This window comes from Pteronotus mesoamericanus, unplaced genomic scaffold (genome assembly GCF_021234165.1).
Source record: "Pteronotus mesoamericanus isolate MK-2021 breed Mesoamerican mustached bat unplaced genomic scaffold, CSHL_Meso_final scaffold_167, whole genome shotgun sequence".
Taxonomy (NCBI): Eukaryota; Metazoa; Chordata; class Mammalia; order Chiroptera; family Mormoopidae; genus Pteronotus; species Pteronotus mesoamericanus.
In genome coordinates this window covers 37,052,871-37,080,481 of record NW_026555308.1, presented here as the reverse complement: position 1 = coordinate 37,080,481, position 27,611 = coordinate 37,052,871, and the positions used below count along the sequence as shown (strand labels likewise).

General features: G+C 39.4%; 1 protein-coding gene across 3 annotated transcripts in view; it reads left to right on the top strand.

The window, feature by feature from the left end:
* The window catches only part of KCNN2 (potassium calcium-activated channel subfamily N member 2), a 141,694-nt gene that overhangs the window by 44,106 nt on the left and 69,977 nt on the right, over window positions 1-27,611 (top strand). For all 3 annotated transcript variants that reach the window (XM_054589952.1, XM_054589954.1, XM_054589953.1), the window contains one exon: window positions 4,003-4,421. In XM_054589952.1, coding sequence (XP_054445927.1) covers window positions 4,003-4,421 — 419 coding nt within the window. The remainder of the gene's footprint in view (window positions 1-4,002; window positions 4,422-27,611) is intronic.

Below are 27,611 nucleotides of genomic sequence, written 5' to 3'. Positions count from 1 at the left end.
GTTTTAATCTTGACAGCAATGGAATTACATAATTTACATTTGAGAAAAGGTCCTTAGAGGATGGAGGATAGCTTCCAGTAGGAGGAATGTGATAGTGGAGACGGAAGGCAGGAAGAGATATCACTCAGGAAAGTAGGGAGTGAGGGAAGAGTCGGAGACTGACCTCAGCAGAGCAGGGATGCTTAGTTGGGGAGGGGAAGGTGGTTTTTAGGGAAACCGAGATGGATCCCTCAGAGTGGCAGCGGATGAAAGAAGCAATATGTCACACAACCCAAAAGAAGAGATCTTTTTTAGGAAGGAAGAAGTGATTAATGTCAGATCAAGTGAGATAAAAATTAAACTGGAAGGAGTGATTTCATAATTAAGGTATCTTTTAACGACCTCTGTAAGAGTAGTGCAGGTGGAGTGAGGGGAGCAAAAGCTCCATCACGGCGTTGGGGGATGAAAGAGAGTTCAGAAAATGAAAACCACCTTGGCCAGACGTGGAGCCAGTGGGGGTTCTTGTTGGTTCATGATCCTCTGTTTTTAGTGAACGGTAGAGATGAACTGGCTTGTGTAGTCGGCTGAGAGGAAGAGGAAGACAGAAACTAAACAAACAAAATAGAAACAGCTCATAGATACACAGAACAGATCGATGGTTGTCAGAGAGAAGGGGCGTTGTGGAGCTGGGTGAAAAAGATGAAGGGACTACGAAGTACTAATTGGTAGTTACAGAATAGTCACAAAGATGTCAATTACAGCATAGGGAATACAGTAAAAAAAAACTGTAATAACTCTGTGTGGGGCCAGGTGGGTATGTAAAATATTGGAGGGGACCACCCTGTAAGGTACATGATTTTCTAACCATGTTGGGCCTCTGCAGCTAATACCGAAAAAATATTGAATGTCGACTATAATTGAAAAACAAACAAAAAAAATAGTCCCTCATTATAGGAGAATTAGATTTTGGTGTAACGTTGCTTAAGGTAGAGCAAAAGAGAAGGGAAATAAGGAGAAAAGGGTGAGATGTAGGTAAATTTGTAGCTTAAGTATGAAATAAAGACTATTTCTGATCTTGGGGAGAAAGTGTCCTGAGAGAATGAGGAACAAAGATGGCCCTTGAGAAAGATGATTAGTTGGAGCAGATGCTGTGGAGGACAGGGAAAGGTCACAGGTGATGACGAGGGTTCAGCTGTGCCTGACACATGGGCATGTGCCAGCCCCAGTCCACCTGAGGCAGCCTGGACATCAGGTCCCAGCGTGGGGGTCACCTGGGCCGGCCCACCAGAAGGTGCAGGGGTAGAGGGGGCCGCCAAGAAGGCCAGCGAGCCAAGAGTTGAAGTGATGGGACTGAGGAGAGGGAACCTGCCTGGTTAGGGAAGTGAGCAGAAGGGAGAATGATAGGGGCCCTGGAAAGAGAGCAGAGTGAGGCCAGAGGAGCAGTGTGCTGTGAGGGATGGAAGGAGACTATTTTTAAGCAATAGATCAGGATTCTACATCTAAATCGTCATTTCTTTGCCAGTTACCTGGGAAAGTACTTACTCTGTGTTTCTGTTGCCCTGGCCCGCAGTGCTGTTGGGAAACCTGCCTTGGGACTGTGCTCAGAATCTGAGGCGCAGCTTTCAATTATCTGGAGTGTTACTGATCCTTTCTCCTTTGGGAGAGGAGTTGATTTTTGCCAAGTCATTCAGAACCAAGTTTGGTGAAGAAAGTAGACAAACTGGGTAATACCATTTCCAGTAGAAATGGAAATGTAGATTTAAATAACAATACTTCCTATGTGACTTGTAACAGGCCCTGAGAGCACAGTTTGGGATGTATATATAGCCTCTTAAAGGAACTAGTTTGAGGGACACATTCTTTTGGATATAAATGTCTTAAAGAGATTTGGAGTCACATTTCTTCAGAGTTATACAGTCCTCAGTAAATATTCATTGAAATAAAATTTAAAGGATTCTGCCATTACAGCTATACAGTCTTTTGTATATGTTATTGAAATCCTTTATGCCAACAGGATATTCAAAATGGTGAGACTGAAAAAAGAATATTTCTATAATCAGCTTGGGCCACTTTATTTATTATCTATTTCTTTACTAAAAACCAGAAAAGTATGACTTTTATTACCTATTAGCATCTGTCGAACACTTTAAGGTCCTTAGATGACAAGTTATGTTGAAAGCATACCTAACACCATTATGTTGTCATAACTTAATATGTAAAATTTTGCTGTGTTTCTGAGAGATTCTGCTAGTTTTCCGTCTTCCTGAGATGCCAGAAAAGAGTAGCAATTTTGTCTTCGAATCCCTGTCCTTGCAAAGTAATACTGATGGCAGTGTGTGAATAACAGCATGAGAGGAAACTATGAACTGTAGGAAAATTCAACTAGAATGGGAATTTGTAATCATCTAAAATGGTGGGGAAGTTACTTTCCCGACTCTAGAAGAGCAGACTACCTAGAATCCTACCATAGGGGAACCCTGTTCTGCCAACCATTATGATTTAATTCCCTGAGAATGCTCAGTTCTTATTCTACTTGCTTTCATCTCATGCTTTCTATTTAAGTTGGCTACTTACCAGAAGGCAAAGAATATGTCATCTTTCTTAGTGGGGGAGCGCGACTGGCATTCTGGGCAAACAGGTCTTTCTTGTGCGTGGGACTCCCAGAACTGCAGCATGGTTGGCACCCTTGGCTTCCTGGCTCTAAATGCCAGTAGCCCCCACAAGTCATTGTGGCAGTCAGAAATGTCACCACACATTTTCAAATGCTTCTGGTTGTTTATGGACTCCCAGAACATGGTGGACTTGTTTACTGAAAAGCCAGGGAAGACAGAAAATATTCTTTTCTGTCTCCTTCTTTCTTCCTCTCTCTCCCTCCCTCTTCTCTATCTGTTTTGCCGTATATAATGCACGCCTACATTTTTGGCCCAAATTTTCAGGAAAAAAAAATCTTTTGTTTTAATTTTTTAATTCAGTTTTTTATTTATTTATATTTAAGTACTTTTTTTATATTATAAAGGAGTTTTAGCATTTATTTTTGAACATAGTATGGTCCAAGAAATTTCATGTAGCCAATAATTACAAAACACAAGAATAGATACAAGGCACTTCAGGTACTACTTTGTATAATGCACATCCTGATTTTTCCCGCAAAACTTTGGGAATTATACATGGCAAAACACAGTACCTATCTACCCAACTATCAATCCATCTCCTTTTTCTTTCTTTTCTTTTTGTTTTCTTTCCTTGTGAGGAATGACAGAAATAGGAAAAAGGAACCTTTATGAAAGAAAGAAAGAAAGAAAGAAAGAAAGAAAGAAAGAAAGAAAGAAAGAAAGAAAGAAAGGGAAAGAAAGAAAGAAAAGAAGGAAGAAAGAGAGAGAGAGAGAGAGAGAGAGACAAAGAGAAAGAAAACAGGTAATCCAAGGAAGGCGAAGGGGGAGCAGAAGAAAATACAGCAGTGTGAGGATGCTGGAAGAAATGTTTCTGCCACATTCGTCTGTGGTCTGTTGTGATTCTCTCTCTGAGGCCAAGAATAAGATTTCCTGTAAGAACGCTCAAGTGTAGTTGCATTATAGGGTATAACTGATTGCAGAGACACCGTAAATAGATTTCACTGAAAATGGAGTTAGAGTCGTGTAAGGGTTTAGATCCAAACCCTTAAAGAGGAGAACAATCTGTCATAGGCAAGTTCATCTGACTTCATCGAGGGGGGTACTTTACTGATAGGCTCAAGCCCCCTTTTTTAAAAATGATGTTACTTGCATGATTGTCCAGGAGCATGGATTCCAAAATAATTTCAGCTCCTGTGTACCAAGTTTTTAATTTTAATTTTCACAAAATGAAATTCTCCCTTTGTGCCAATAGCATTTTCTAAAAATAGTGTACCTGGCTAGCATTTAATGTTATAACCTCTAGCTCGCCATGATTGCTAAAAGTCATCTGTTATGTATTTTTGAAATCTGCACTAACACTTGTGGACCATTCATGCCATACTGAAGCTGATTTTCTACTTTATTTTTTCAGTTGTTCATGGTGGACAATGGAGCAGATGACTGGAGAATAGCCATGACTTATGAGCGTATTTTCTTCATCTGCTTGGAAATACTGGTGTGTGCTATTCATCCCATACCTGGGAATTATACGTTCACATGGACGGCCCGGCTTGCCTTCTCCTATGCCCCATCCACAACCACCGCTGATGTGGATATTATTTTATCTATACCAATGTTCTTAAGACTCTATCTGATTGCCAGAGTCATGCTTTTACATAGCAAACTTTTCACTGATGCCTCCTCTAGAAGCATTGGAGCACTTAATAAGATAAACTTCAATACGCGTTTTGTTATGAAGACTTTAATGACTATATGCCCAGGAACTGTACTCTTGGTTTTTAGTATTTCATTATGGATAATTGCCGCATGGACTGTCCGAGCTTGTGAAAGGTAAGTTTGTTTCTTTTCCTGAGAACATAATTTGCCATATGGTGTCCTTGAAAGTGGGAGAAAGAACACATTTTTGCTTAGAGGCCCATAGCGACTCACTCTTGAAAATTTTGGATTCTCCGATGGGCTTCTTTTAAATGAATGTGACAAAACTTTTCTTAAGATTTTTGCGTACAGCAATGCCTGATGATTATGTATTTTTTAAAAGATTTGATCAGTTTTCAATAGACAGATGCCTTTATAATCTGTGTCAAAGTTTGGAGAACTACCAATTGAGTAGGAGACTTCTATCAGAAATATTTGTTGAATGGTTATACCAAGTCATTTTGGTGCTTCATTGGTTCTAGCATTGATTGCTGCTGAGACAGAGACCTGAGGGAAAAGTGGTAGTGCAAGCTGTCTGGACTTAAGGGAGTATCTCAAAGTGGTTCGTGGATTGTAGTGCCTATCTGTAATAGTGTTTATGTGATTACTAATAAGGAGCCTGTAAGTATAATGTTTAGTTTTCTTGAACTCTCAACAGTTAGTGAGAAGTAGCAGTATGTGTTTGTTTTGTGTCTGAAGACTTGTGGTGTTCTAGAACTAGACACACATTCTCGGTGAGCTGCTCAGTGAGTCTGAACTAATCAGTCATAGCATCAATGATGTTAACCTTGCTGCTTAACAAACAAAAATAGATTCGTTACATAAGTGGGAGGAACTCTGTCCTGAGGGTGACCTTGGTTAAAAAAAGTCAAGTTGAAATTAGCAATAGACAGGAATTATTTTAAAATGTGGAGCACTCTAAAATATGAGGATGCTGGTCTCTGTAGTAACAAATTTTTTTTAATTTAGTTTTTGAAAATCCTAGTCTTATACACACACATACACACTTTAATAAAGAAAAATATCTCTATGAGAATTGTTGCAAAAAGAGCAAACCCACAACACCCCTTCCCCATTTCTACTTTCCAGAAGTAATCACTTTAAATATTTTTAGCCATTTCTTTGGTGATTGCTTTTCATATTTCTAAATGATATTGCTTATATTGCTACATCTAGATTTTTCACTTACATTTTTATGGAAGTTGGGGTTTTAGTTTTCTTTTACTGACATGTACACACCCCTTTATGATTCTACTCCCCCAAAAAGTAATTTCTATCTTCCCAGTAAGTTATACAAACAGTAATAACCAATATTCCATGTTTATATTATTGCGACTATGTGAACTGCATTTGTAGTTGAACAATATAGTCTATTATAATCATTTTGCCTTTCCTGCATCTTTATATTTTTCCCTGGAATTAATAATTGCCTCATTTTATTTGCTAAGTTTTATTATTTTTTATTTGCTTAGCTTTTCTATATTTTACGCTGTCATCTCTAAATTCTCCTACTTCATCTAAATATTCTTATGCTAGGTTCATGTATATTGGGCAGCCTATCAATTTAACCTTGAGCAAATGTTTCTTGGGACTTTTTAACCTGCTTCTCCTTAATGTTGGGGATTTCCTTTGCCTTTTTATGTTGAAAAGCCTTTTTTTTTTCACCCTGCTTCTCCCTCTTTCTTCATTTATTGTTTTGGCAGAATCCATCTTACAGTAGCTTCTAAGAAAAGGTAGGAGTAAGAGATACTGTTTTTGAGACATTTATGGCAAGACTTTATTCTTCTCTGATGCTTAAAGATGTAAGCATCTTTACATCTTTGTAAATTGGATTTACAAAGGGTTGGGTGTAAAACTCTAGATTAGAGATTACTTTCCCTCGGGATATTGATGACATCATTTCCCTCTGGTGTCCAGGGTCCAACAATCTTAGGTTCTTCTCATTTTTGATTTCTCCTATCCTGGAATCTTTCAGGACTGATTCTCTAAAATCACACAAGGATGTATCTTTGTATGAATCCATTTTAATCCAGTATACTGGGGATTTAGTGGGCCTGTTCAATCTTGTAATTGCCCTTCAGTTCCTGGAAAATTTATTGAATTATTTAATACTTTTTGTTCCTGTATTTTGGCATGTAGATTTTGGCCCTCCAATATTAAATCTTTAATTTTCTCCTTTTTCTGCATTGTTTTCCATCTCTGTTTTTGCCCTATAGGTGAGAGATAACCTTAAATTTATCTTTTCTGTGGGGAATTTATTTCTTCTTTACTATGTATTATTTTTCAGTGTCTTACTTTTGATCCCTGAATGCCCTATTTTAAAAAGCTGCCCCCTGCTTTCCTTTCACAGATGCACTATTTTATTTCTCTGGAGGTGTTAATCATAGTTAATTTTTTCTCTTTGTATATATTTTGTTTCCCCAAAGGTTCGCTTTCTGTATGTTTGTTTTGACTTCTATTTTAGAAGGTTTTCTTAAGTATTTAGATAGCTTTGACTATTTGCTCATACTCCTAAATGAGTTACCAAAGAGCCGACTGGATATTCTCGATACAAATCTGGAACTTGTCACTGTGGGCTTCACTAAAGGATGATTTGAGTATGGGGCATGGAACACTGATTTCGGTATCTTTACATATTTTCTGAACAATTCAACTAGTCCATGGGAAGCCTTTTTTACTGTCCTGCCACGATAGTAGAAGCCTGGATGACAGTCTGTGAATTGAAAGGGCAAAAAAAGTCTCAGCAGTTAATGTGTAAACATTTATTTGTATTTCTATTTGCAACTCAGTAGGCCTGTTCTTTGCAGTGTTTGATGCCTTGTAGTTGGCCCTCAGACCTTGTGTTTTACTCACTCCAGACAATAAACTTCCAGATTTCTGCAGGTTGGCAAAAGGCATTACCAGAGGAAAACTAGGTGTCTACCTGCTCCTGTGCAATATTTGAACCTGTCCTCACATTTAAAGCTCTGTCATTGTCTCCACTTGCAGGGGTGCTGGTGCCTAGAGTTCCCGAGTCTTTGGGGTTGAGGGGTGTTTGTTCTTAGTGGACATGTGGTTGCTTCTTGATTTTTTTCACTACTGCTGGTGTAGATTTCTCCTTGTTTGAGTTAGGTAAGTCAGTGATCAGTTGGCAGTTGGTTTTCCCCCTTCTTTACTATTGGCTTGTCAGGCAATCTTGTTATCCTTGTGATGCCTGAGGGCTCACCGGGAGGCCTCAGCCCAGTGGCTGTGTCCAGGTTCTTGTCACGACGCAAGAAAGGATTCCAGAGGAGACACAGATTCAGCAAAGCACAGCCAATTTATTAAAGTGACAGTCCCCACTCAAGGAGGAGGGGAACGTGGGCAAACTCAGGAAGTGAGTCACATTGATGGGGTCTGGGTGGAGGCTTTTGTCAGCTATGGGAAAGGGGAGTGGGAATGGGGGAGGTTCATGGTCTGTCCCATTGGGGCGGGGGCGGTGGGGGGGGGTGTTGAAGAGGCAGCTCACCCCAGCCTCTCCTCTCCTGATGGAGGCATGGTGATCCGGAGGGCGGAACGGCTCAACACTGTGAAGTAGGCCAATCCGGCTGAGACTGGTTTGTGTTTGTCTCACTATTCTTTTTACCCCCAGCAGTTTGGAGGAGCACAGTGAGGGGATAGGTGTCTAGCCACAAGTCACATCCCAAGTGTTCTAACCTAGAAGGGGAGGGGTAGGACCTGGAGCCTGTGTTCCCTATGCTAACTTTTCCTGCCTCACTAATAGATTTACACTTTTCATTTGTTTTTTTGTTTTTGTTTGTTTTAAAATGACTAGTTCCCTTTTATGGAGAGAACTGAGGTCAGTGTGTTTGCTGACTCTGCCTGCTTTTATCAGAAATTCTGTTGTGCCTAGTTTTTCATATTATGTATCTGAACCCCCCCCTTTTTTTTAGCACTTCTCTACATAACTATGGCATTTGAATGAATAAACTTTTCCTTTAAAAAAAGGTGGACTCCTTATGGTAATGCTTTGTTTCCTAGCAATCATGGTATTTGGAGGCTTATGCTGTTTTCAGAAGCAGATGTACCTATGAAGTTTGAAGAATAAATGTGGAAAATTTTAATTGATATACCTGTTTAGTTTATGGAGATCATCTTAATTAAAAGTCATGCATAACACCGTCACAATGGGAGTAAAAGCGCAGTCTAACAACATGGACATCTCAGTGGTGGTCCCTAGTGCATCTGCCTCCCAAGGGCCAATTAAATAAAACAGCCTCAAAATTATGTGCATGCCCTTTATTTTCTTTATGAAAACAGTTCATCTTAGCTGTCATAACCCATCGTCACTAAATACAGAAAGCCTAAGGCAAGCTGTGCCAAACCTTCTTAGCAGCCCAAAGTATGTGTACATTTTCACATGCTCAAATTGTTAGGTGACATATCATTCCTGTTTTTGTATCGAAGACACGGCAAAGTGAAAATTTCCCATTCCCTATCAAGAATGAGAGTGTAGCCAGCAGTTACAGAAAAGGGAACAAACCTGGGAGGTGATGGGGAAGGAAGAAAGACCAGACTTGGGACTATGGCGCTGGGGTTCAGTCCCAGACGCACAATTTAAAAGCTGAGTGACCTCTGGCCAGTCAGCCAGCTTCTTCTTGCCTTTGATTCTTCATTGCAAATGATACGGATAGATAAGTCTTCTGCTTCCAAAGGTAACATTTGGTAATTGTACAAATGTGTAAAGAAAATCATTAACCTGCATTGTGATTGTAGATTTTCCACTTTTTTTTATTAAACTTTCCATTTTGTTGCATATAATCTCCGTATTGTGACTTGTAAAATATAAAGATATAAAAATTTTTACTTTGTTTTTCATAAAGTTGATTTTAAATATGATGTCACCTACCTCTTATACTTTCTTAGAAGTTTACTTCCCTCCCTCCTCCCCTCCCTCCCTCTCTCTCTCCTTCTCTGATGGGAAGTTTGCAATACTTCATACAACACTGCTCTTATTTCTTTGGTTTGAGATTTGGATTTGGATTTGAATGAACCCCACCAGATCCATCTCTGGTCTATGCAAGCAAGCATTCTCTTGATATTAAAGAGGGATTCACACTTGATAGAAAGTTTCTTCTTAATTAATTAGTATGTCTAAAAATATTTTTAAAGAGAGCTTTTGAGGTAGAGAGAGAGGGAGAGAGAGGCAGATGGCTTTCTAGAGAAGTTTGTTTTGCAAACCTATCCCTTGCCTTTTACTGAGCACAACTCATTTAGGGGTTTCTGGGAAAGGTTCTCCTGTAATGAAGGAGGCATTTCCTCCTGGTGGTATTCCTTTCCCTGGCAGATCATAGACCTCTGATTTACCCATAAGTAATAAAACCTCTTCCTCTCTCCCTCTGCCTCTGTCTGTCTGTCTGTGTCTCTCTTTGTGAATAATAGGAGGAAGCAGGATGGCAAGTATTTGGCATTGTTTCTGTGGCCTTCATTTGTCAGGAGGAGGCTGCCCCTTGAGCAGAGTGCAGTATCCTTTCTCTCTCTGGTTCTAGTCTGTCCCTGTGTTGAGGGGGATTTCAGGCCTGGAAAGAGCACCCTCCCTTAAAGCAGCCTGGGGAGTGTGTCGCATGCTTGCTGTTAAGGAATCTCCTGTTCATGGGGACTTAGGCCTAGGCATTTAATCAAGTGTTTCAGGAGAAACTTAAGGAACTTTTATGTCTTAAAAGAAGTCTGGATTCAAGAGCTTGAGGTCCTGAAAATTGGAAATTAGCTCATCCAGACTTGGACCTTTTGAGGTTTCACTGGTTCTGTAAAGAGAGCATGTTCAACCCGAAGTGTGTGTTACTGGACCCTGATTCAGGAAAAGGTTAGTAGCTGTTTGCAAGGGGCAGAATTCAAAACCATGGGCCAGCGCTGTGTTACACAAAGAAAAGTGTTTTGTTTTGTTTCTTTCTTTTTTTCCTGTAAAAGACTGTGCATTGGGAATATCCAAGAGGGGAAAGGGACATTTATTTGGCATATCTTCTGGGAAACACATATGTCAATATTGAAGTTTCAGCGATAGAAAAAGATCGTAGCTTTCTACACAGTTTGGGAATTAAAAAAAAGTTTTTTGTTTAATATAGTCTTTTTTTTCCTACAAGTTTCCTAATGTGGAAGTGGGGATAAATTTAGGATGGAGAAGAAGAAGGGGGAAGGTAGGGGGCTGGGGACCACGGTGGCACAGTTACCAAGCACAGAAACAGCAGTTCAAGTCATCTCTAATAAGTTAGAGATGCTGGGCACTACCGCTGCCACTGCCAAAAGATTCATTTAGTTATGACATGAGTGGCTAAATAAACTTACTCTTTCTATTTATCTCATTGTTTTATCTCAAAGAGCATTTAAATATGCATTAACTAGGATGCATTTGTTAAGAGAAAAATTCTTCTAAAATTGACTTAAGAATGGTTTGCTTGTTTTCAAAGTGGAAAATTGGAGAAAGAAACAAATGGAATTTGTTTGGAATAGACTTTAGTCATGTAAATTGTATTTTAGGTGGATTAAGAATAAATTTTTTCATCACTAAAAACTGATAGATGAAAATAAACTTGGTATTTATTTTTTTTTAATTATCGAAGACACCCTGAGGAATGGCATTTCAGTTGTGTTTAGCAAGTACTACTCAGTTTCTTAAAATTGTATTTATTCTGTTAATCGAGCTCAGGCTTCCTCTATTATTTTAACTCTCTCACAAATAGTCTTTGACATAGCACTTCTTGGGATTGCTTGGAAGGTGATTTCTGAAATGCACTTGAAACTTACTTTATTATAACATAGAATATTGTGAAGTACAACAGTCAAATCATAGCCCATAATAAAACCTTACTCATCATACCTTTCATATAAAATAGCTGCTGTTAACACAAGGATTGGTTAGGTCTTCTGACACCAGTACTGTATTACGAAGAAGTTGGTAAGGAAAACGCTTGAAAAGATGAGAATATCCTATTTTGTAACTACACAGGTTTCTATCTTTGTAGTCCCAATTTGTGGAGGATATATGATTTGGGGTTCCATTTTCTATTGAATATGGGTACTGAATATCACCTCAATTTTCTGCATACTAAGGTAAGATGAATACCCTTATTCCTGAGAACCAATACAACCAAATACACAACGGTGGTTGTTTATATCTAGGGAATTGACTCCGCATTGTTGTGGTGACCATTTGTGGCTAGGAGCAAATCTGTTACTCTAAGATCATACGTTATGCCTTCTTCTTCGGAGAGCATGATTTGAAATAAAGCTGAGCTGTAAGTTTCAGTATGTGATAAATTGTTTAGCATGCTTAAATAATCTGGATTCTAATTTTCAAGTTTCTCATTGTAAAGAAGTTCTAGTTTGTTTTTGTGTTTTTTTATGGGATAGAAACCATTTTTTGCAAGGAGGGAGAAGTAGGTGGGATCTGAAAGTCTCATTTGTTCCTTTTATTTATTTTTTATTATTTATACGGGATCAAATGTAGGAGAATATGAAATGAGCAGCTACACTTTCAAACACTAGTTTTCTTGATTTACCATCCATGATTTTATTTTATATTTTAGGAGGCTGACATAGAGGTTTACTCTTGTCCAAACCCTGAACATCAGAGATGCTTTGTTTCCTTTTGATTCACTTTAAGTTGAAACACATTACTTGTGATTCAGTTGCTTCAGTAGTTGTGAAAATAGTCCTAAAGCATGCATTGCGGTGCTGGGGAAACATCCTGCTGGCCCCTTGTTTGTCACAGTATACTGAAGAATTAGATTATTTCTCACCACTTCAGGTTCAGGCTGTTGCTAAGTAAAACTCTGAGCATTTCATCAATGGATTTGTAACTTGTGATTGATGGTAATGCAATACTTTGTAAACTAATACTTCCAGGGTCTGATTCATACATACAGATATAGCATTTTCAGGCCCATAAATGAGTCACAACTTTAAAATGGGCTCTTTCAAGGTATAAAAGTCGCAGTTTGAAAGCATTCAGGATGCATCTGTGACTTGCAAAGCATCAATGCTCAGTATATGTTTTCCAAGTAAATTGGTTATTAAAATCTTAAGGAAAGAAAAGCCAATACTCTCTCAAGCTCAATTTTCTCTTCTTTCCTACATAGATATGATTTGTGGGGCTTTTTGTTTGTCTGCCTCCTGGGAGAACAATAGGATTACTATTTGTTGGCAAGATGCTTTGAGATCCTGGTTTGAAGAGTGCAGTTTGAAAGTGCCAAAAGTGATTATAGTCAGGCAGAAAGGAAGAGACCAGGCAGCTCAGAAATTCATCCTCACTGATTTTATGTTCCGTTCATTAGTCCTCCCCATCCTGACATCCTCCCCATGCAGATAGATAGACTTTATGGAATATGGGCTTGGAGTGCCTTCTGACTGTGGAAAACCGCTTGGGTCAAGTATATAGTACATAGAGAGGGTGCATGTACAGGCCTGTGTACCATTGTCATGCAATTTAGCATCAGAACCATGCTTTCAGATAAAAAAACTAAGAACATAAAGTACAATGTCAGTGCCTTAACATTTTGTCTTTAAGAAAATTAATTCATTTCTTAGACATACATGGGGCTTGGTTGGAGAAAATTCAACCTTTTCCTACTTTCCTGCAGGGTTTTCTATTTCTTTAAAGTTTACATCCATTATTTTTAATGTTCCTCATTGCAAAAGAGCATTAAAGTAACAAAAGAAATTACAGACAAGAAAACTGCCTTTACATGTAATAAAATTTACACACTTAGAACACACATAGAACTTGGGCAAGTCTGCCTTCTATTCTAACATTAAATTTTTATAGCTTTTAGTACATATGAATGGACTTGCTGCTTAATGTTATGGGAATCACTAGGGAGTGAGGTGGGTTTTAGAATCGCATCCCAGAGCTGGTGTTGGGGGACAGAGCACCTGCTGCTGGTCAGGCAGGCTGCTGGGTGCGACTCGCCCGGGAGGACAGGATGAACCGTGTCTCCGTGGCCAGCAGCCTGGTAGAGCAGCGTCTAGTCCACTGGTGCTTTCTGAGGCCCCAAGGAGGGCGGGGCCAGTCCTTGAGCTCTCCCACTCTGCCAGTTCCAGGCCTGTTGTGTCCCTGATTCAGAAGCCCATGGATTAATAAATAGTCTGGTCACTGGCAAATCCTAGGGATACTGGAAAAGGCCCAATCATCAGCTGTTCAAACTTAGCATGGTGGCTTGTTTATTTTTCTATAAATGCTTGGTGAATAAATAAAGGACTAAAGAATCTTCAAATGAACTTTCACCATATTTTTTGGCTAAAGTGTAAAAGAAAAGAGGAACCTTGTCCTTCTTGTGGGTTTTTTTAAACAACCTTACTGAGGCATAAGTTTTGTGCATATGTAAAGCATCTAATTCAATAATTGTTAGTAAATGTTCACTGCCGTGCAGCCATCACCTCTGTTGAGTTTTAAACAGTCCCATCGCCCCAAGAAGATCCCGCGTTCCCATTTGCGTTAATGCCCTGCTGCCTTCATTCCCAGGTGACCACTAATAAACCATCTGGCTCCATAGATTTGCTTTTCTGAGCCTTTCATAAAAGTGGAATTAGATAATGTATAGTTTTGCATCTGGCTTCTCTTCTTAGCTTAAATTTTTGGTGCACATCCATGTTGTAGTACGTATCATTGTTTGTTCCTTTTTTTGATGAAGAGTATTCTCTTGTGAGGATATGCCACATTCTGTTCATTCACCAGTTGATATACACTTAGAAGGCTTCCTGTTAGAGGCTGCTTTGAATAGGATTGCTGTGAACGTTCGCACAGAAGTCTCTGTATGAACATATGTTTTTGTTTTTAGGTAGAATATAGAAGTGGTGGCACCACTTTCCATTCCCACCAGAAATCAGCCATATATAAGTGTTCCAGTTTTATCACAACCTGACAACATTGTCATCATATATATGGTTATATCCCATTGTCAGACATATACATATATTTAGTTATATAATCTTATAACCATTCTAGTGAGTGTAAAGTGGTATCTTATTATGATTGTAATTTACAGCTCTCTAATCACTAATAATGGTGAACACTTTTAATATGATCATTAGCCATTTGTATATCTTTTTAGGCAAAATGTCTATTTAAATTTTTTGTCCATTTTCAAACTGGGTGATTTGTCCATTTAAATTGGAAGAGTTTTTATCTATTCCAGTTACCGGTCCTTTATCAGATACATGATTTGCTAATATTTTTGGTGACTTGTCTTTTCATTTTCATTTTTGTGTTTTTTTGCATGTGGAAGCTATACATACTTGCTTTTCTCTAAATCAGTATTGCCTTGCCTCCCAAAGCCACATGGACAAAAGCCAGCTACACATACTCAGGGACTGTGAACTCTTTGAAGAGACTAGATTGTCTTGTTAAGTTCTTTGCTTTATATGCTTCTCCTTGCTGCCCTTTTCTCACCCTGAAGTCTTGCTTTTCTAGTCACCCCTATTTTCTAGTAAGGAAAGAGAGAAAGGAGCAAGGGAGAAATATTTTCCTAGTTCTTGCATTGCTTTTTTAATTATAGTGACTATGAAAAATAAAGTCCAGAGAGGATGTCATTTTTCACTTAGGGTGAACATATTCATGATTTGCTTCCAGTAGCGAAGGTTCTAGGTTTTCTGGGTTTTTTGTTTTTCCCAGTAGAGCCAATAATTTCTTTTTATCGATCCACAGCTTTTTACATGACCAAATGCAAACGTTTGTAACATTTCTGACCCCATTTTAGGTATGTAGATAAAGATTGTTAAAAACTCAGCTCCCCTCTCCCTTTTGTATGGCCGTGCTAGATTTTACGACAGTCCACACTCATGACTTCGGAAGAGTCATAATCCAGCCATGGGCTGCCTGGCCAGATGATTATTGTTTGACTGTTCTTCATGGCATGCTTTGTATCACAGTGAAAGGATATCATAGTACAACTCACAAGGATGTGGCAATTGATATTTGACATTCAGTATTCCACAGCGGCTCAGAGGCAAAAAATTTTTGAGTGACTACTGCCTACTATCATTGCTTCCAGGTCTCTTCTTATAGATTTAGTGTTCTAAAAGCTTTCTGTGTTACATAACATGTACAATACTATTTTTATTTATGGAATTGTATTTACTATTCTAAGAGAAGAAGATGCAATTTAAAAATGTTTTTGCCAGTCAGAGAAAGACAAATACCATATGACTTCACTCATATGTGGAATCCAGTGAACAAACTAAAGTAACAAGGAATATGGGGACAGACTTATAGATGGGGAGCAAGTTGACAGGTAGTGGTGGGGTGGAGGTGAGGCAGGGGAGGGACTGAGCAAAAGGAAAAGGTTTCATGGACATGGACAACAGTGGGGTAATTGCCGGGGGGAGTGGGGTATAAGGGAACTAAATGGTAATGGGAAAAATGCAATAAAGGTTAAATTAAAAAAATAAGATTTGGCAGACTTTGTGTCATTTAATGTTGTGGTTATAGAACCACTTACAAAGCTTCATGCAAGAATCATGGCCTGTAAATATGAAAGCTACAAAGTAAGATGCAATATATTCCAGTCAAGTGGATTTGCAAAAAGTTCTTGCCAGTGATTATAGTGAAAAGTTAAATTTGGTAGCTTTTTAAATTTAAAGAAATGATTCTTAATATTTCATGTGATTGAACATATTAGTGATCATAAGTTTTCTGTTTTTCAACAAAACTGGGGCTCTTCTAAGTGTCTGTGGAGATTTTCCTGAATCTCCACTTCTTATTATTTTGAGGGTAGTTTTATGGCATTACCAAGTGAAGCATTTAGTACAGAAAGGTCAGCTTTGGTCGGTAATTTAACTTAGGTTAGTGGTGGCCACCCCTTAGAATTTCTGACTTCCTATATTTCTGGAAAGGGATGAGTATTCCTAGATTTACTACTGTTATTATGGTAGTCTACCTACTGTGCTTTCTACTGGATTGTAAAGTGCTTTTTTAAAAAAAAGTTCTAAGAAGTTTGAGACTGTCCGTTTGAAGTGAGAGTCCACTCTGTCAGTTTTTGTATTCCTATTTAAAGATTCTCCATTTTTGACATCCTGATAACTTTTGTTCCTCTTCTCATCCACCATTCACCTACTGTATTACCTGGACCCCGTTCTTTCAGCCCTACCAAGGGCATGGGCATTTATCATGATGGGCATGTGTTTTGATTAGGTGGGTGATGATGGATAGTTGGATGGTAAAAGAAATTAAGGTGCCTTCATGGCAGGTTTGATGTGGTCTTGAAGAAGAACCAGGAAGACTACTGCAGTCATTAATCACTGCCATAATATGCCCAAACCTTATATCTGATTGTGGTTAGGCTAGGGGATGAGTTCCCTCTCCAGTTTAAAGGTGCTCTTTGAGTGCCTGTGGTTCTACACCCCGTGCAAAGGGAGGTGCAGAAGCCCCACCTGAACCAACTTATGGATAAAGACCATATCTGGTATGTCCTGGTCCTCGTGGCCCAGAGTCCTTTCGTATCAGGGTCAGATAAGACCTTACAAGTCATCTAATTCTATCAGGTCAAAACTAATACCAACTACCATGGCTCTATGAGGACTTGTCGGGTAAATATTTCTGCACAGATAGGTACCCATCAATCAGAACAATAGAAGGCTGATTAGTAACACTTCATGAGTGACTTCATACGTTAAAGTTCAACCCTATAAGAGTCATGGTAAGGAATACTCCTAATGGGAATAATGTATGATAAATGTGGAAAAAATTCTTACATCTTTTTTTTATTTCTAGGAACTGGCTTATTTTGCAAGTAATTAGAGTTTAGCTATTTAGTAAGTTAACAAAGGTTAATGAGGAGCTCTCCGTTAATTTAAAGTTTCTTTGAAGCCAGGGTGAAAATAGCACTGGCTGAGCTTTTGAGGACTGCGGGTACATTGGTCTAGAAAACCTGAAACCTTCATTCTGGGCGGCCCGACAGGCGCAAGGCCTCATGGGAACATGACAGGTAGCACCGCGCTGCTTGAAACCCTTCTCAGCGTTCAGTGTGGAAGGACTTTCATTTCCTCTGCTGAAGCATACAGATTTCTGACAGACCTTCTGGGTCTTTTGTATTGGGTGTTGCTTTATGGGCTCCCAGCATCCCTGTGGCTACAGCCACTGACTGGGATTAGCCAAGAGCCAGCGGAGGGAACCCCGCCCAGAGGCAACATTAGTGACAACTCCATAGCGCGCAGAGCAACAGGCTGCCGGCTTAGTGCCCCTAAAGCAGCATTCCATCTCTCTGTCATACAACTTCCCGTGTTCTAAGGTCACTGCTGTTTTCCCTTCTGCCATCAGCTTAGGTCCTGTGGTGTGTTTAATATCATGGGTACCTCCCGAAAGCCTCATTAACAGTAATAGGTAACAAGCCACCTAGCCTTGCCTCTGAAATGCTCACAGCAGGGGCTGCTCACCGTGGTCTGCAGGGCTTCTGAGAATCCCTGCCACAGGAAGACAAGGAAAAAGGCATCATGAGTTTTAAACCGCCAGGTTTAACGCTCTCACACAGTCATATCTTTAAGGAACCACAATTTTGAAGGGGTCCAAGTAGACTATCTGAAAGGTGACATAAGGACTTTGTTCATGGCGCATTCTTTTACCTCATTTAGTCTTTGTCTTCATCTGTGCATCTTATTAATCACTTTTTTTAGGGACAAATACCAAGAAGAACTGAGGGAATGAAAATAGTCTTTCCAGTTAAAGAAGGGGTTCTCCAACTATGGCCCATGAGCCAAGTTTGGCCTACTGTTTGTTTTTGGACAGCTCATGAGCTAGGAATAGTCTTTACCTTTTTATGTCACTGTGACAGAAACCATATGTGGTCTGCAAAGCCTAAAAAATTTACCATTTTATGGAGCAAGTTTACTGATCTTAAAGTAACATTATTATTGTCAAATTTGTTTCAAGCACAATGTGGTATTATATATTATTAAAGATTTTTCTAATTTTATTTTGAGTTTCAGACAATGAATTGGTATTTATCACAGCTTAAATAGGAGGTTTTCCAAAGAGTCATAATATATTTAAGACTAAATATAAACTACTTTTGGTGACCAAGGATCAATCATTGACATTGGCTTAAGTGACAGGTTCAAGTGTCATACTGACTATACTAGCTAGATGCTGGTATAATTCATTTGGAGTATATGCTAAAGAAACACTACCTCCTCTGTCCACCTAGAGATAATGCAGCACGATATGAAAGAAGTGCTATGATCTACTGAGGGATCTAGTCTCCAGAATTTTGACTCCTTGACCTTGAGTAACATCAGTGGAAACACAGAAACATTAAGAAATCTAATCTGGAAGTTGTGGAGGAGGAGCAAGCAGATCTTAGGGTGGATTTAAAATTGAAACCTCCAAAAAGTAATCATTGAACATTGGCAAATGACTTTCCTTTGACTAGGAAAATAATCTAAAGTCTTCTTACTGTGTTGTTCTCCACAATATGTAACTGAGCTATGGGTAAACCAGTGGCTTTATGCTGCTTATTGTTGGCATTTTTAAGGGTAAAACAATCTTTATTGCTGTTAGGTAATGGAGTATCATCATAAAATACCATGATTGTCTTTGTCCCTTGGTCTCTGCTCCCAAATGCAGGGCTGTTTTTTGCAAGTTGGCTTATGTCACTTAACCTGGGAGAAATTCACCAGCAACAGATTAAAATGATTTTCTTGTATGAATCTCTAATAAGTATTTTGTGAGGTTTTGGTTTGGCTTTTTTATTTTTTGGTTATTTCTCTTCAACATGACTACCTTTTCCATAAACATAATGTTCCTCAGAAGGGTGTAAAGGGAGAAGCTATAATTTGGCTCACATACCAATCTGGGACAATATCATGGTTGTTGATAACGTTATTTATGTTACTTTAAGAAAGCATTTTCAAAATATGTTTTATAGGAGATCCAGAACTTTAATGGCATTTTTGCTTTATAAGAATTTCATATTATTGTCACATCACTGCCTCGTCCCTCTTCACTTCCTCATTCCATCTGATCCTTCAGACTGGCTGTCGATCTGTCTCATTCTGGCTGGGCCTGCTCTGACCCCAAAGGATTACAATTTCATAGCAGTTTTCAAGCTCCATAAAAATAATACTCCCCTTCCTTCCCCAATGTTTTTGATGGCCACATTTTTCATACTTAAGACAGATAGGTGGGATGTGACTAAAAATTACAATGTGCTTCTATCTCAAAACAAGTTTATTTTTTGAATGCTGCAGATTTTTGTACCTTTACAATACAGCCTTAAATTGTCTTAACCACTTTGCAATCTATTTTGCACATAGCCTTGGATGTTCTTGTTTAAGCATATATTACATTTGCTTTTTATAGATTGTCTTTGTTGGAAAAGAAGAAATCCTGAGTGATGGTTACTAGTGAACCAACATATTTAGGTGAAATTGTGAAAAAAGAAATGAAAAAAAGCCAACATGTGGGTTCAGCCTTGTTATGGTAACTTACATTTTAAAAGAATATATCTGTAATATGCTTGCTTTTATTTAAATTGAAATTAATTTTCTTGGTATGTTTTGAAAGGAAGCACCATGTTTGAACCACTCTTACGATTCCCAGCTTTTCACTGTCAGTATGTAGTCATTAATATTCTACTAAAACCATTCTGCTAATTCATCTTTTCTAAAATCACCCCTAGGCACAAAGGAACAATGTGACTCAGAAAGAGAACTTGTGCTGCTCAAGGTGGCATCTCCATAGTAAGGAGATTATTTAGACGTGTCTTAGTCTTCTGTAAAAACAGAAAAAGGCTGTGTGCGCAAGTCTCTTAAGGACTAGGAATGGCTGGACAGCCTATATATATATATATATATATATACACACACACAATTTAAGTGGTATATATAATATTATATATAAATAATGTGAATGCCATCTTTTCAGTACCCTTTGGATCAGTAGGCGGTCAGTCCTTCTTGTCATCATGGTCACGTGGTGATGAGACTAAGCTGTAAATCTGGCCGTGTTGCCCCCTGGAGTTTGTTTTGGGCACAGCTGTATGTTGTTCTCTCTGAGTAAACATAGTGCCTCACAGACCAGACCATCATCAGAGGCTTGCAGAAAGCTGACACAAATTTGATTGGATTTGCTCAGAAAGGAAGTTCTACTGAGGTCAGTTGGCATTTTGCCTGGCTAACGATTAGCACTTTTACAGTCGTTAGAATCCATAGTTTTATGAGTTTTGGGGCTTGTTACTGTGGATTGGCCAGGCACTATCTGAGGAGGTGAACACCATAAATCACATATTCTGGCAAATAAAGTTAAAACAGAGAAATACACTCAACCCCAGTTCCCAGTACATGAGGTGGCTTAAAGCCGGTGTTCAGTTAGCTTATCAATTGTCAGTTGATAGTCACGTGAGGTAAAGCAACAAGGCGCTGATCCGCATTTTCAGGGAGAACTCTGTAACTGATCCTCAGCTTAGCTCCTCCAGGGCAGGGTGGTGGCTTTGACTCTCTGTAAGGTCCTAGCCTAAAACCTGGAGCAAAGCCAGCAGTCAATAGTTTTTGCTAATTTTTAAGGTCCTGTCCTCAAGTCCTCAGACCTAATTAGATTGGAACACAGCTTCCCACCCACACAACTCCCACCCCCCTAAAAAAAGACGTAGGCAAAATACTGAATCATATGAGTTTAAATGAGGAGACAAAAATCTAACCTCTTCAGAGACTTAGAAAGTGTTTCATAAGTTGTTTTCTACTCAGTAACTTAGAGTCGCTTTTAATTATATTAAGACCAATTTCTAAAAATACTCATTTATCAAGAGAAAAATAAATGCTATAGATGGGTCCTGGAGCAGACAATGAGATGAGAGAGAAAATCCCCACCTATTATCTCATTTACAGATATATAGAGATATATATATATGTATGCATTTATATGTATGCATATATACACACACATTTATATATAAATACATATATAATATATTACATATTGTAGAGGTATATATGCAAATACATATGTATATACAGATATGTATATATATGCATATGCGTGTGTGTGTGTGTGTGTGTGTGTAAGCATTCCTACTTGATTGTGGGAGCATAAATATAGAAAATGGCATAGCCTTTGACCTCTAGGGATTTGCAGCACAGTAGGGTAAATGTGTAAAAAACTAATATGAGCGAAAATAAGATAAGCACCGTAGCTTAGGGACATCGTAGCACACAGATCATTAAATCATAATTTAAAAACTTGGGGGATGACTTCCTGGAGAAGAAAACACTTGATTTGGGACTTCAAATTTCAAAAGGCCAAAAAGTGAGGACGTCTGGCTCAGATGGAGGAACAGCCTCAATAAGGGGCATGGAGAAGGGAAAGCGCAGGGCCTGGCCGAGGCGCCCCTGTGTCCACAGTGAAGAATTTGTGACGGAGGATTACGGCTGGAGAGTAGCTGAATTTGTGCTGATGTGCAGGGCAACTGGGAGCGTGGGCTTCAGTGTGCAGGTCTGGTCCCGAATACCTCCTTCATGATGCTTGTGTCGCCTGCATTGTTTCCCATTGGAACTTATATTAAGTTGACATTTATTTTTCGTGAATACATTCACTTTAAAAGGAAATCACTATGGTAAATAATAGAGCTTTATTACCTGCTCTAAATAAATCCAGAAACCCAACACTGTTATTAAATTCTAATTTGACCTTGCTCCTTTTCTACTGCCCTGAGCTGAGCAGATAGGCTTGTTACAATGGGAGAGCAACAAAAGTTTAAGGGTTGCTCTTGACTTACTAGCACTAACTGGATGATTTTTCTTAGGCATATCAGAAGGATCAAAATGAAAATAAATGACTAAAAGATAAGATTTTTAAAAACATTCTGAGTCTCTGTACTAGTGAAATTCATCTCAGATACTTCCTAAAACCTTGGCCCGTGCCATGCCCAATCCTATACTTTCAGGAACTCTGCTCCAGACACTGGAGAAGGCCTCAGGGTTTTAGGTATATGAGTTATGTAAAGGCTGCCGGTGCTTTAGAAGGAAAACCCTGGCAGTGTTGTTGTAAAGGGCATCTGGGAACAGGAAATCCAGCTAAGCGGCTGTCACAGGGTCTAGACCAGAGGAGAGGAGCCTGGATGAAAAGATGATCCTTCCACGTGCCAGGTACTGAGAGAGTAGTACCCAGTGATGTATGGGGTCAGAGAGGAGGCTTCGAAGAGGAATCTGAGATTTTAACTTACATGACATGGTGAAGGTTATAGAGTCTTAAAGATACACTGAATACAGGAGGAGAGAGCTGAAGAGGGAGCAATGAGGAATGCATTCTGGAGGTGCCAGGAAGGTGCTGAAAGAAGAGAGTAAATTCACTGAGGCAAGCTGCCCGGGTACCACCTTTACCTTAAAAGATGGGAAGAGAGGAGGAGGGGAAAATAGGTTAAGACTCAAAGAAAGGGAAGTTAGGGGAACTTCCATCAGATGACCTTTAGTTTCTGTGAATTGGAAGATAAAGCTTTGTATGCAAAACAAGCTTGGTAAAGACATGAAAATCTAAAGTCAGTAAAGGAAAGTTATTATATTCTGTTCTACCCAGTGCCTTGGTATGAATAAGAAGCTTTAACTGTTCTGCTTTTAATTATTAACAATTCTACATAAATCTCAAAATAATACAACTTCAGATTCAAATGACAACTATGAAGGAAATTCAGCTGGAAACTAATATACTCTGATTCTTACACGAGTGAGATCCCCAATTCTGTGTGACCTGCACCCACAGTCCTAACCTGCACATGTCACAGTGTCACAGTCACAGGATTTTCGAAGTTTAGGGACAGAAGGGATTTTTAAGGTGACCTGACCAAGTAGTAATTTAATTCTTGAATCCTGTCAGCCTCACAGAGTGTCATTCCAGCCATTCTTGGAGCCTCAAAGGATGCCCTTACCAACTCCTGCAAAAGCCTATTCTTTCCTTGGACCAACTTACTCCATTTTTAAATATACTGAAATTCCCCCAGAATTACAAAACAAAAACAAGTTTAGTGCCTTACTGGCTGGCTAAACCTGAGTTTCTAGGTGACACCTCCTCCCCTCCCCTCCCTGCTGAATCCATTAGAACAAGAAGTGAGAATCATGCTGACACTTTGGTTAATGGCCACAGAGTTCACTTGATAAAAATATGGGGCTGCTTTTGTCTGATGATGTTTGGAGTAGCTTAATTAAATATTTGCAATGAAAAACCATTTGAATACAGATTTGAAGTTGCATTGTGTTTCCCTCTTCAGAGCTTCTAGAATACTTTTTTATTTCTAACCTAGTTAAGCATCTCTCTTCACTTCTACCTGGGATTACATATACTACTTAGGCTATTTGCGTTGGATCCACCAGATCACAAGCTATCTAAAGCAGACTGGTTTCTCTTCCATACATTGTTTCCTTTATCCATCTGTCCACTGCACCATGCTAGGCTCTACTCCAGGTCTTGGTAAAGAACGGTGACGGGTTGCCTGCTTTCTCCAGACTCCTGTGTAGATGAGTCAGCGGCCTAGCCCAGTGCTGGGCACACTGTAACTGTTCCATAAATAGCTGATAAGTCAGCAGAATGTGCTGGATAGTGGCTTAAAGAATGATATGCTCTTTTGCGGCCAGATAAGAAGGGTGAGGCAAGTGCCTCATAGAATTTAAGGTTTTGAAATGCATTCAAAAGCAAATAAACAAAAATCATGCCTGTACCTAGCACTGGGGCGTTTGCGTGCCACAGAGATGAGGAGTGGGTAAGAAAGCAGTTGAAGGAGCACGTGCTGATGCCGCGTTCTCCTCCGACCTCTCCAGGACTCGGGGCCCTTCCAGTGTAGCCTCTTACCAGCCAGATGAGCACATGGCTCCTGCTTGAGGTCGCCTCGCTGCCCGCCCTGCTGTTGTCACAAAATAGAAAAGCTAATCGTAAAATGGTAAAACATTTATTTTTGCAAATGTTGGAAAGGATAGCTGAATGGGGGGAGGGGCAGTGTGAATAGGTGCAGGGCTGAACTGTCCTCAACTGGTGTGGGGGCCTTGGGGAAAGCTGATGCGCGTGTATCATTAAGCAACTGTCACGGTTCAGGAGCACTTGTCATTCTCTTCCTGCCCCTGCTGCTTACACAGGCTGGCAGTTCGAAGAGACGAGTTTCAAGGCGGGTTGTACTTTCTCTACGACTCTAGCATCTGCTTCAGCCCTGTCACGGGGCCCCGTTCCTCCTTCTGCCTTCACTCTTCACTGTCCTAGTCACAATGGATGCTTGCTGTCTTCTCAGGGCACAGTGTTGCCTTATTTCACATGAGGAAAAAATGTGCAGTGCTTTGAGAATGAATCTCAATGTCCTCATTCAGCCTCTACCAAAATTAGCAAATAGTTTTTCTCCTAAAATAACTGGAAAACAATTTTCTTATTATTATCAGTCAAGAAGAACTAACCCTGAACTCTGATGTGCAGGGAAAAATGGAGAGCATGCCATGCCCTTCACTTATGCCTGTGACACAATTGTATACAACTGTATGTGAGCTGTAGTCTCTTTAGCTCTGGTGATTCCAAAACTTCACTGAAAAGTCCAGGAATTAGGAGAAATGGAAAAATTAGGAAAGCTCGTTTTATGGTTACTTCTAAATGTATACCAGTCTCTTTTGCATTAAATAATTAACATAAAGGAGTTTTGAAGAATTAATGTGGAATTCTGTTATCAAGTTAAAGCACTTATGTTTGCCTGTCCTTTATTGATGTTTCATAAACTAAAAAGGATGTAAACATTTTTATTAGGATTTTAGCTGTACTGCCTGTCAATACCCAAATGTGCTTGTACCTGTATTGGGAACCTTCTTCCTATGAACTGGGGTTAAAAATATACACATCAAAAATGGATCTGATTTACTTCATTTGCAAAATGAAGGAGTTGGACTAACCAGTTCAGTCCCTCCCAGCTCAGATTCTGTGCTTTGTGCTCTGGGGTGATTTGGAGGCTGTCGGTATGTGCTCTAGAGATGTATCTTCAGTACAGTGATTAAGTTTTGTTGACCCATTGACGTTATTTAGCCCAATCTAGCAATCTGCAATCTAATGATGCATTATGATAAAGAATAACAGTTTCCCTGCTCTCAGGGAGGCTTGCATATATTTAGATAAACTACTAAGATGTGAGCTTCGTGAGATCTCAATCTGTCCTCTGCCTGACGCCTGGTGCCGGGTGCCTCGCCGTGCTTATTAACTCTTTGCTGAACTGCCCCGGAAATTAGACATCGGTATCCCATCCATTCTGAATAGGGGAGATAAGACCTTCCAAGGGGGTGAACGTTGGTTCTTGGGGGAATGAACAAATTTTACAATTTATGCATAACATTTAAATATACATAAAGTATAAAATCTGATCTATACTGCCCTGTGGTATTAAAATATGCAGGGTAATTAGTTTTAAAAAAAGGCTTCTTAGTGGGGGTGATGTGAAAAAGTTGAGAAATATAGATTATGCTGAAACTGTAGCTGGAAAGTCTGAGGCTTAGAAAGTTGAGGCAGCCTGACTTGGTTACTTGGTGAGCGAGTGGTGTGGCTGGGCCCTTGGACCCACCCTGACTGACCCCAGTGACCGTTAGGCATTTCACACTTCATAGCTGACTTTGTTATTTGGCTGGTAGGGGTCAGCAGCGCGGGCTTTAGGGACTTTGGACTAGGTATTATGTTAAAATGTCAGCGGGGGCGCTGGAGAAGCGGGGAAGGGTAAGTGCCCTTAGTTTCTAAACGGGTTGTAGCCTTGTTCAGACGAGCGTTCTGTACTGGCCTATGCACTAAATTCATATTACTTATTTCTGTGACGGCCAAGGTGCAGTTTCAAAAAATATATATGTATAATATGTGTATAATGCATATGTTATACATGCATACATAATAGATGTTAACATGTATATAGTATGTGTACAATCCATATACATTTTTTAAAGGAATTTCAGGGATTCGGAAAGATATGACGTTGTAAATTTAAGGCCTATGTCATTGTCGTAAGTTAAACTCACACAAACAGATCATTGCACATATTTGCCTTCTTCTGGTAATTCATTAGTTCTCGGCACTTGAGACATTTAATGCACCTAAATTTAGGAGCCACGGCATTCTTGTCATTGAATTCTTGATAATTCCGGATGTCCTTTTTGTGACACAGACTGAGGTGATGTGTAGGAACAGCATTGCAGTTCTGGGTCCTGTACATGAATAATATTCAGCCAGAAGCTCTGGGTTGTGTTTACCAAGAGTGAGACTCAAGTACAGCACATCTCCTTGGTGACACGTGCTTGTCCTCAAAGCCTCACCACAGAGGTATTTTCCATTCAAGTCACATAAGGACACTCCGCCAAACATCTCTGATGTTCCTGACTTCTGATGCTCCAACTTAAGAAAAGGTTAGCAAGGAATCACAGTTAGTGCATTTTGGACTTAGTCTATTGAAGGTAATGATTCAGCATGGAAATTTCTAGGATGTTAAAGTGAAAAAGGAAAAAGAGGGGGTATCCCTGAAATGGAAAAGATTTAAATTTTCAGAGCCTAGCAGGCGCTGGTCTTCAGAGAACTGCAAAGGGAAAAAGTGTTTAAATTGCAACAGTAGTCTTTCAGGTTAAGTGTAAGGAGAATAAGTACCTTGGCAGTGAGAAGCATTCGATACTGCAATCAGTTATTATCAAGGGAAGTAATGACATAGCCTTCTCTACGCCTCTTTAAATATAAGATTGATTTCTCATCAGCCTGGAAGGAAGCTGGGATAAGCCAGTTTTGAAAGTAAACACAATTTGCCTTGGTTTCTTATGTCCAATGGGTCTCTGATTTTTCCTTTTGTTCAAAGCAATTTTATGTATTGAGTTGAAGAGAAGCAGGACGGTGGTTGTAGCGTAGACCCTGGAGCCTGAGGCTTTGAACTGCAGCATCACTGCCTACCAGCTGTGAGCTCCTGTGGCTGTTGCCTAAACCCTGTGCCTCTGATTACTCATCTGTAAAGTGGGGTGAAAATGTGCCTACCTGATATGGGTGTCATGAAGGTGCAATAAGTTGATATTTTTAAAATGCCATGTAAAGGTTTTTATTAAAATAAGATCTTTTAAAGACTTATTACGTAAAGACTTTATGCCATCTTTATTTAACAACTTAAAAAGACTCTTATCCAGTGCCTTTGAAGTGGTACGCATATATTACGATATATCCAGAAACACATTATTTAACTAAACTTTTGCATGCTTTTAAAGCATTTCATGTTTAGAGATTTGAGTATTTGCATACTATGTTTGAATTATCAAAAAAACTTAAAGAAATAAAACCCTCCCTGCTTCTGATGCTTTTGGCAGCTGAACAGCTGCGGGTCGGGTGGTGTAGTGGTGTTACGTTCGGTAACCTAAACGGGC